Here is an 8,878-nt window from a genome sequence, read left to right as displayed (position 1 = left end):
GACAAAACCACCAGGCTCCATGTTCAATTAGTTTCATAATAATTAACTCATCTATAACACTTAATAGTTTACAACACACTTTCACACATGTAGACTTCACGACAGGCCCAAGGGGTAGGATTTTTATCCCCATTCTACAGAAAAGGAAACTGAAGCTCAGAGAGGCCAGTAAGAGGTGACACAAGGATACCGATCTAGGTCTTCTGATTATAGTTCTGATACCCTTTTCACTACACCACCCAACTAAGATGCTTGCCAACCAGTTCCCCTTATCCCTAATACCACTGTCTTGCCCTTGATTTAGGACCTGAAAGAGAAGAGGCTGGATGAGGAATTGAAGGACAGAATGAAGATGCAGGGGTGGGTGAGGGGGGAAATAGTGGATAGTTTGATGTAATCATTTTGTTTCAGGACTCAAACCTTTCCGGCCCTGCCAAATGCCTCTTCTCCTGCTTATCTAACTGATACTAATTTGTGGAGGATAGGGGATTTTAATATATTAATGTGTAGCTGGAGATAAGAATTAGGGTTAGGATTACCCACGGGAAACTGTAAAATAGCCTAAACAATAATAACTAACAATGAGTGTTTACTATGTGCCAGGTACTGTTCTAAGCATTCTATATACATATATTAACTCATTCAATTTTCACAACAACGCAAGAGGTAGGTGTTTTGTTATTTATCCCCATTTTACAGATGAGGAAACAGGCACGGGCCAAAGTTTAAGTAACTGGCCAAGGTTACACAGCTAGTAAGTGGCAAAGTTGGAACCCATGCAGTCTGACTCTAGCGGTAAGATGATGCCACTTAACGCAGTCATAGAATCTAAGTACGCACAAATGTAAATCATTCTGTGGGTTTGAAGGGAGGTTTTTCATTTGTGTTCCTACTATGACTGCCTCTTTCTCTTGGGGGAAAGAGGAACTATGCCCTTTCCCATCCCCACGAAGAAGGCCGTGTGTCAAAGCACTTATTTAATGATAAACAAATATTGATCAACCACTATGGCCGCGCCTAGTGAAAATGTGAAGACTCCTCCTTCCCCTCATATTTATGCATATTCCAGACCCCTCCCTTTGTCATTTTTTTTTTTTTACGCGCCCTGGATCAGGCATGTACTCTGGACTCCAGCACACTCATGTCTGTACCTGTGGCTTTGTCACATACAGGAATGCGCCGGCCCGAGGCTGCTGTTTTTCATATTGAATTTCTAGCATGTTCACCCCCCGTTAGGAGGGGATATGGAACAGACTATGTGTACCAGTGGACGCACTTGCAAACATGTGAGTATTTGCTAGGTGTCGCTGTGCTCAACCCAGGGCCTCTGTAACCGGGGTAAATAGCTCAGTATTTTGCTTCTCTGGGTGTTCCAGAGTGTGACGCAATAGCAGCGAACAAGGGCGTCATCATGAGGTCACTGCAGGACAAGGGGAAAGGGGTGGGAGGGCGCTCCCTTGAGGGGAGGAGCCCTTTCACCCGGCCCTCGAAGCGGCACCTTCTCTCTCTTCACCGGAGTTTCTCTAGAGCCTCCTCCCTCGGATAAGACCTCTTCCAGCTGCCACCACAGAAAGCTCTGTTTTCAATCCGGGGTTTTGAAGTTTAGGCTCTGGTCACTATGAGAATCTCTGGAAGCCCTGCCCCCAGTTTTAAGTTTCATCCAATAAAGAACCTAAAGGAGGGGCCGGCAGGCGGTTCAGTGACGCAATGCAGATTGATTGGCATTCAGGCCATCGACGTCCTGGATTAGCCCCGAGTCCCGCCAATCCAAAGGCAGGGGTGGGACGGTGCAGGCGCAGAGGATTGGGTTTGGCTGGACTCGATTTAAAGAGACAGAAGCTGTCGGGGTCCAAGAAGACGGTACCCAAGACCCTCCCCCCAAGTCCTTGGGCCCACTTGGGTCCCCAAAGCTGGGGAGATGGTTTGCGGAGGCTTTGCCTGCTCCAAGAATGCGCTGTGCGCGCTCAACGTAGTCTACATGGTGAGGTTTTGGAGGTGGGGGAAGCTTCAGGGCGGAAAAGCGAGCAGGGAGAATCTCTAGGGTACTTCCGATGGGGAGAGGGGTGTACTGGGGATTCCGGGAAGATTCCCGGGAACTTCCGGCGAAGAGGGAATTCCTCGGGACTTCCGTGGGATGAGGAGAGACTTCCGGTGATCAGAGGGTTTGTCTGGGGGTGGGGGTAATGAACTGAAGGCTGTGGGCATAAAGGCCCAGCCCTCCCTCTTGTGAACTTAAGTTTCTCCCCAATAGAAGTGATGGATGAAGCTAAATGTTCCATTTTATATTCATAGACTCTACTATCCCTGCCACCTCCCACCCCTGTCCCAGCCATTCTGACCTCTGATGGGAGGAACGCCCAGGGATGCTTCTGGTCCTGATAGTAGCACCTCCTCTCCCTCATTCACACAAAACTCAGTTCTCCTTTTTTGTCCAACCCCCGGGCCCCGCCCACCCCCACCTCCCCCCGCCATGGCCTTTGGCTGTGGTGCACACTAGAATTCTTTGAGATGTATCCTGCTCTGTTTCCTATAGCTGGTAGGCTTGTTGCTCATTGGAGTGGCTGCTTGGGCTAGGGGCCTGGGTCTGGTGTCCAGCATCCACATCATCGGAGGAGTCATTGCTGTGGGAGTCTTCCTTCTTCTCATCGCGGTGGCTGGACTGGTGGGTGCTGTCAACCACCACCAAGTACTGCTGTTCTTTGTATCCTGACCTGAAGTGATGGGGGCACTGGGGCTCCTGGGAGGGCCGAGTCAGCTAGGATGTTAGTGACAAGGGTAGGAGACCTCAGGGATCTTGGGGATATGTCTCCTTGCCCTCCCTTATACCATACTCTATGAAACAGAAGCTGATGATTTTGTTTTCAACTGACATAATTTTATAAGTTCTATGACTAGATCAGATGGTTATTATAGGTGGAACATAAAAGAGTCTAGGACTTTTTTTTTTTTTCCATAACTCTTCCTCTCAGTACATGATCATCCTTGGTTTGGTCTTCGTTTTCCAGTTTGGAATCTCTTGCTCATGTCTGGCTATTAACCTAAGCAAACAGGTAAGAGGGTGCCCTTTCAAGTACTTGATTTCCCCCCCCCCTCTAACCTCTAACTAACTCCTTACTCTCAGTCTGGCCCCAAAGGTCATTCTTAGGTCCACTGCTTCCAGAATCTTGAGCCATTTGCTTCCTCTGGGATGTCTGGCTAATTGTCCATAAGGATGATCCAGAGGAAGTGGATAGTTATCATTGTGTCTGCACCTTTGCTTCTGAAGGATGTTAACTCCCTTCACTCGAACAGGGAAACGGAGGCACTTGAACTGGGATCAGGATGTAGGGGATTCTTAAGGTTAGCAGCAAATAATTTCCTTCTGCCTATACCCTCCAGACAGATGTCATCAATGCTTCCTGGTGGGTCATGAGCAACAAGACCCGGGATGAACTGGAAAGAAGTTTTGATTGCTGTGGCTTGTTCAACCTCACAACCCTGGACCAACAAGATTATGCTTTCTGCACTGCAGTGAGTTGGTGTGGGAAAGGGTGCAGGGTGCCGGGGCGGGAATGGTCGGACACTGGGTAAGGCCAATGCCCCAACTGGCAGATTTGAGTTTGAATGTGATTGCCTCTCTCTAGTAGCTCACTTGTATTGGGGCTGTGTGCTGGTGGGAGTGGCAGGGTGGATACAGAGACTAGAGAATTAGCCAAGTGAGATTCCAGTCTGTAGGGTACTGATGAGGAATTGGAAGATAATTTCTAGGGTCATTCACCATAGATATTAGGATAGAGCACTGTAGCAATTCTGCATCCTCCAAACACACATGTGTGTTTTATCCTCAGATCTGCAAGAGCCGGAGCCCCACATGCCAGATGTGTGGAGAAAAGCTTCTTAAGCATTCAGATGAAGCCCTGAAAATCCTGGGGGGTGTTGGACTCTTCTTTAGCTTTACAGAGGTAACATTCTCTAGTTCCCTTATGTCCTTTCTCTACACCCCTAAGTCTTAGCCCCAGAGATTCAGAATTGGTGCTTATCTCTTTCCCTTTGCTTCTACAGATCCTTGGTGTTTGGCTAGCAATGAGATTTCGGAATCAGAAGGATCCTCGAGCCAACCCCAGTGCCTTTCTATGAGACTTTGGATCCTTCTGACTTCTCTCCTGCTGTCTGCTCTCTCTAAGCTTTTTCTTCCTTCCTTAGGGAAAACCTGGGGTCTATAACCCTTTTTGTTTGAGAAAAAGGAAAGGCCCTTTGCCATGCTCCCTAAAGATGATTGAATAGCTAGGCTTTATGCCTTGACATGTTTTGTTGGGAGCAAGATTATAAGGAATAAAGAAAAACCTTCCTTCCTCTCTCCCTAAGTGGATATGGGAAGCTCCTGGCAGTGCATGAAATGGGATGGGGGTTAGAGTCATTCCTGGCTGTTTCCCCTCTTCTCCCTTCCACATACTAGACCATCTCAACACATCTTTGCTCCAAGAGTAAATCAGGGACAGATCCAGAGAGAAAACCAAGAACTCTTGTAATAAGCAGGACTCGGTTTGGGGAAGTTCAGTGAATACAAAAATAAAAACCATTCAAACTCCATAATCAAAGAAGCAACGTAAGTGCCTTTTCTTCTCTTTAGTTAGTTGAGGGGCTCCACTGACTATGTAGGCCCTGTGACCTAAGGAGAATGTGCAGGGAAGTTCCATCTTCCAAATGGTTTTTTCAAATCCCCAAACGGCAAAGCCAACCAGAGAAAGAAACATTAAAAAAAAAAAAAAGACCAGATTTCTTTGTTTTGTTGTTTTTCCTGTATAAAAAAGGATCCCAATATCAAGGTATAGGGAAGGGGAAGAACAAGGGACATACCCCTTGGTGTAAGGACACAGAGGGGGCAAGAGAAGGATAAGCCTCAAAAGGAGGGGTGGGAGGGTAATGTCATTAAGGCAGCAAAATATTCTCTATAAAAAGTTGGAGTCGTCTCCATAGCCTCAGAGATGAAGGCAGAGATCACCTTCTTAGTGGGGGGCTCTCCACTCAAATGTTCAAAGGAAGGGAAATGTTGGCTTCTCTTCTCCTGGTTCTGTTGCAACCATTCCATGGCTCACTCTGGGTTACCTTCTGCCTTATGTAGATAAGAGTGCTGCAGGGCTCGGAAGGCAGAGATTCGCTTGTGTGGGTTAAAAGTCAGCATCTCCTGAGAAGGGAGGCAAAGGTCAGAAAACCATGAAAGAAGATTTCTGCTCACCCCCAACAATACCTGGGATGGGCTATTTTCTATATCTGTCTTTGTGGACAGCCATTCAAAGCAGCAATAAAAACTAGCCCATCCACCAACAAATCTCAGTAACCACAATGTGTTTGGGTCCCTTTTATCCTGCTCCATTTTCCACCCCAATCTCACCCCATGCCCACGCCCAAGCCCAGTACCAGCAGCAGCTGTGCTCCAGACTCTTCCATCTCAGGTACCACCGACTGCACGGGGCGGGGCCCTCTGGGGGAAAAGGCTCCTCGGGGTAGAGACACATCTCGGGGCCAGTCATCCTCTGGAGGCAGTCCGATCAGGCTATGGGGAACAGGAGAATTCTGGTCAGGAGGGCCCTTCTCCAGCCCCCATCTTCAGGGGCAGAGCCAGTTGCCATTCAGGGCTCAGCAGAAAGAGAAGGACTCAGAATGGAAAACTCTTCCCCTCTGCAGGTCACTTACTCAAAGATTTTGCCTAACTGGTCAGCTTCAGAGTTTCCACAGAAGAGAGGCCTAAGGTGAAAAGAGACATTCATTTAGGTAGCAGTCATTTTCAAAGATATGGTAGTAGAATGACTACTACTTAGTGGCTCAAAACACAGGGTATGGAGAATGAAGGGCTACGAAATTCCTAATTCCATGACATTTCAGAGCTGCTGGTTACGGACAAGGTGGCCAGTAGAATTCGAGTGGAAGAGCGGGCAGGGTATGGATGTGGTTTATGAATATGAGATTTGGGAAATTCAAGATGTTCAGGATACTTGGGCCCCATACTTTCGACGAAACATCTCTGCGAAGATACAGCCAACACTCCACATGTCCACAGGTGTTGCATATGTAGACTGCAAAAGAACTTCTGGAGCACGGTACCAGAGTGTAACAACCTAACGGGAATAAGAAGAGTGGATGAGAGCCCTACGAATTACCCTGAAGCACAACTGCTTCACTAAAATCAAGGATGTGAAAAACACATGCCTTCTCAACTGCTATGGGCAAACACTCTCCTCCCCCAGCCAGAACCCATTTTGGCTACCATCATTCTACTGACCACAGGTGTAAGTGCCATCTGGTAGCTGTAGATTCTGGCCAGGCCAAAGTCAGCCAGCTTGACTGTCCCACCACTTGTCACCAGAATGTTCTCTGGCTTCAGGTCTCGATGAACGATGCAGTTGGCATGAAGGAAATCTAGGCCTCTTAGAAACTGGCGCATCAGATCCTGGTTTGGAAGGGGGAGGTACAGAGAAACTGGGAACTAGGCACCATACCTGAAATCACAACAGATGCTACTACAAAGGTCCCAATCTACCTCTCAGTGTCTGCCCACCTTACCTTGATGGTCTCCACTGGCAAGCCTGGCGGGGGTGCCTTGTCCAGATATGTCCTTAGGTCTTGGTCCACATGCTCAAACACCAGGGTCACTTTGGTCTCCCGGTCAGTTCGGGCTGTGGCACAGACGTCCATCAGCCTGGCCGGAACAAATGGTAACTCACTGAGCAATCATCTTTGACCCAACATGGCCTCCTCTATTCCCTCAGGGTCCCCACTTCTCTCCTGACCACCACTCCACACCTATAGGTTAGGTTGTCTTTTCCCTTTTACTACCCACTCCCAACCCTCCATCTTCTCACCGCACAACATTGGGATGCTCAAAAGCCTCCAGCCGCCGCAGTAAAGCCACCTCACGAACTGTGCTGATGGGCAGGCCCCCTCCAGCACCTCCTCCATTGGGGACTCTTACGCTCTTGAGGGCCACAAAGTGGCCACTGTGGGGATCACGGGCCTTATACACCGTCCCATAGGCACCAACACCAATCTCAGCCACTGGCTCATATCGAGGGGTAGCCATTCTCAGACCAGAGGAGACCCTACAATCACAGAGACTCCTACCACCGAAATTCCTTCCACAGTTCGGATGGTATGAGCCTGCAGCAACAAAGTGACTCCCACAAAAGACATCATAAAGACAACACCAACAGCATCCCGTCCCTTTCCCAAACTTCCATGATGCCGACTCCCAGGTAACACAATGACCCTAACCCCAACCCCTCCAGCCGCGTGAGCTCCTAGAATAAAAAAATGCATTTTCCTTTGGGGCGATCGAACCCCGCACAAGAGAAATGCCACACGACACACTCCCTACATCGAAGACCCTACACCCAGTCCCTGAAATTGCACCTTCCTAAGGCCACAAAGGAACATATCACACCCTGCCCCACTTCCCGCCCTCGAGCGACCCTTCCATAACCAACCCGCGTAAGAAGCCGTGGAGGGCGAGTATGGTCCCCATTCCTGGAAAGGGCTACACTTACCTCACCCCGTGTCTGGAGCTGCGGGGGCGGCCCGTTATCGGGGCCCCGGAGCCGGTTCCTGCGGCGCCATACACTCGAGCTCGGTCCGGGACAGCTGGACGCTACGGGCCCGACCATAGACACAGTCCGCAAGCTAGAGCGGCCCCCTTTACCCCCACCCTCACCATGTGACCAGCTGCCAAAGAGGCGCGCGGAAATCGAGGGGGCGGGGCGAACGCCGGACGTTCGGAGCACGTGACCATACTACTCAGGCGCAGAGGGGCAGCCGGGAGCGGCTTTGAACGAGAAGGGGGCGGGGAGGGGAAAGGGGCGGAGGGGCGATGGCAACCACGTGATCTGTTGCTATCACACGTGACCGCTTGACATTGCTTGGAGAAGCAGAGGTGTGGTTACGCAGCAGGGCACGTGACTGGCTGCCGTAACTCCGGCTCGGGGTTGGGGCGGGAGAAGAGAGAGGGTGGAGTCCAATGCGATGCCATGGCAACCGGGGCCACCCAGGATTCCCAACACTGGGCTGGAAGCCGAGCCTGAGTGCATCTCCAGTCCACTACCCGTCTCTCACTCTCTCTCCTTGCGGGGAGGTGGATCGGGGGACGGGAGGTGGTGCGGTCGTCTTTCTGCTCCACCGCTATCGGAAAAACATATTCTCATTTGTGTCTTTGTTTCACTCATTCAACAAATTTTTACTGAGTGCTTGCTTCCTGTATTTATGTGGGGGTTTTGCTTGTGTCCTTTAAACTAGTGATAAGGCTATCTGTGAAGATATAGCCACATATTTTATATGTGGTCATATAAAATAGGGAGTAGACAGTACCCATATGAGGGCAAAACTAGGATTAAAGGACTGATGGAAGGCGGATTAATACAGTAATCCAACAGGAAGAGTGGCAAGGTAATGCCCTTCCCTCTTCCCAACTTTCACCTCTTCCTGGGAGTGTTAAGGCAGAGACCAGATACCTTCTGGCAGAGAAGTTACTGATGAGCCAGAAACAGGAATACTTGAACTTTAAGGTTCTTTTCTGCAGTAAGATGCTATGACATATGTGTGTATGTGTATATATATGTGTATGATACTATATACAGCAGATATAGATGGGTAGATATAGGAGTGAGCATGTGCAAGGAAGTTACCACCACGCTGCATGAAAATGACTGTGCCCTTCTGCAAAACCTTGTGACTCCTTATATGGGGTCATTGTGTTTCCTTTTTCCCCCCTATTGCAAGCTTTCTTAACCCTTGCCCCTCCTCAGAACAGACTTTTCCTAAATAGACTCTGTTCACAGACATCTAGGTAGACAACAGGCAAGTTTCTCTGACTTCCCTTGTCTTACTGGCTCCAACTTCTTTATCTCCCAAT

General features: G+C 49.2%; 2 protein-coding genes across 4 annotated transcripts; one reads left to right on the top strand and one right to left on the bottom strand.

The window, feature by feature from the left end:
* Positions 1–1,177: 1,177 nt before the first annotated feature.
* Positions 1,178–4,755, top strand: TSPAN31 (tetraspanin 31). 2 transcript variants are annotated; one of them, XM_007179693.3, is made up of 6 exons: positions 1,178–1,286; positions 2,534–2,701; positions 2,970–3,050; positions 3,379–3,510; positions 3,828–3,941; positions 4,042–4,755. In XM_007179693.3, exons 1-6 carry the CDS (start codon positions 1,245–1,247, stop codon positions 4,114–4,116), a joined length of 612 nt encoding a protein of 203 aa, XP_007179755.1. In that variant the 5' UTR covers positions 1,178–1,244; the 3' UTR covers positions 4,117–4,755. The 2 variants fall into 2 exon arrangements, with proteins under 2 accessions (XP_007179755.1, XP_007179754.1); XM_007179692.3 differs by lacking the exon at positions 1,178–1,286 and adding an exon at positions 1,766–1,981.
* On the bottom strand, positions 4,503–7,714 carry CDK4 (cyclin dependent kinase 4). Of its 2 annotated transcripts, none has more exons than XM_028165811.2 (8): positions 7,521–7,714; positions 6,840–7,094; positions 6,541–6,676; positions 6,260–6,427; positions 5,986–6,095; positions 5,674–5,724; positions 5,398–5,533; positions 4,503–5,164 (listed from the first exon to the last, which is right to left on the bottom strand). In XM_028165811.2, exons 2-8 carry the CDS (start codon positions 7,055–7,057, stop codon positions 5,072–5,074), a joined length of 912 nt encoding a protein of 303 aa, XP_028021612.1. In that variant the 5' UTR covers positions 7,058–7,094; positions 7,521–7,714; the 3' UTR covers positions 4,503–5,071. The 2 variants fall into 2 exon arrangements, with proteins under 2 accessions (XP_028021612.1, XP_007179756.1); XM_007179694.3 differs by having other exon boundaries at positions 6,840–7,076; positions 7,521–7,713.
* Positions 7,715–8,878: the final 1,164 nt, after the last annotated feature.

This window comes from Balaenoptera acutorostrata, chromosome 11 (genome assembly GCF_949987535.1).
Source record: "Balaenoptera acutorostrata chromosome 11, mBalAcu1.1, whole genome shotgun sequence".
Lineage (NCBI taxonomy): Eukaryota > Metazoa > Chordata > Mammalia > Artiodactyla > Balaenopteridae > Balaenoptera > Balaenoptera acutorostrata.
This window is presented reverse-complemented; position numbering and strand designations above follow the sequence as displayed.

Bases quoted from the DNA above. Each gene is read 5' to 3' on its own strand.
- TSPAN31 (XM_007179692.3), top strand. From the start codon at position 1,919: ATGGTTTGCGGAGGCTTTGCCTGCTCCAAGAATGCGCTGTGCGCGCTC. The intron at 3,051-3,378 runs GTAAGAGGGTGC...TATACCCTCCAG, and splicing joins CTATTAACCTAAGCAAACAG to ACAGATGTCATCAATGCTTC. The intron at 3,942-4,041 runs GTAACATTCTCT...TTGCTTCTACAG, and splicing joins TCTTCTTTAGCTTTACAGAG to ATCCTTGGTGTTTGGCTAGC.
- CDK4 (XM_028165811.2), bottom strand. From the start codon at position 7,057: ATGGCTACCCCTCGATATGAGCCAGTGGCTGAGATTGGTGTTGGTGCC. The intron at 6,428-6,540 runs GTAAGGTGGGCA...CTTCCAAACCAG, and splicing joins TGCCAGTGGAGACCATCAAG to GATCTGATGCGCCAGTTTCT. The intron at 5,165-5,397 runs GTACTGGGCTTG...CTCCCTTCTCAG, and splicing joins CTGGAGCACAGCTGCTGCTG to GAGATGCTGACTTTTAACCC.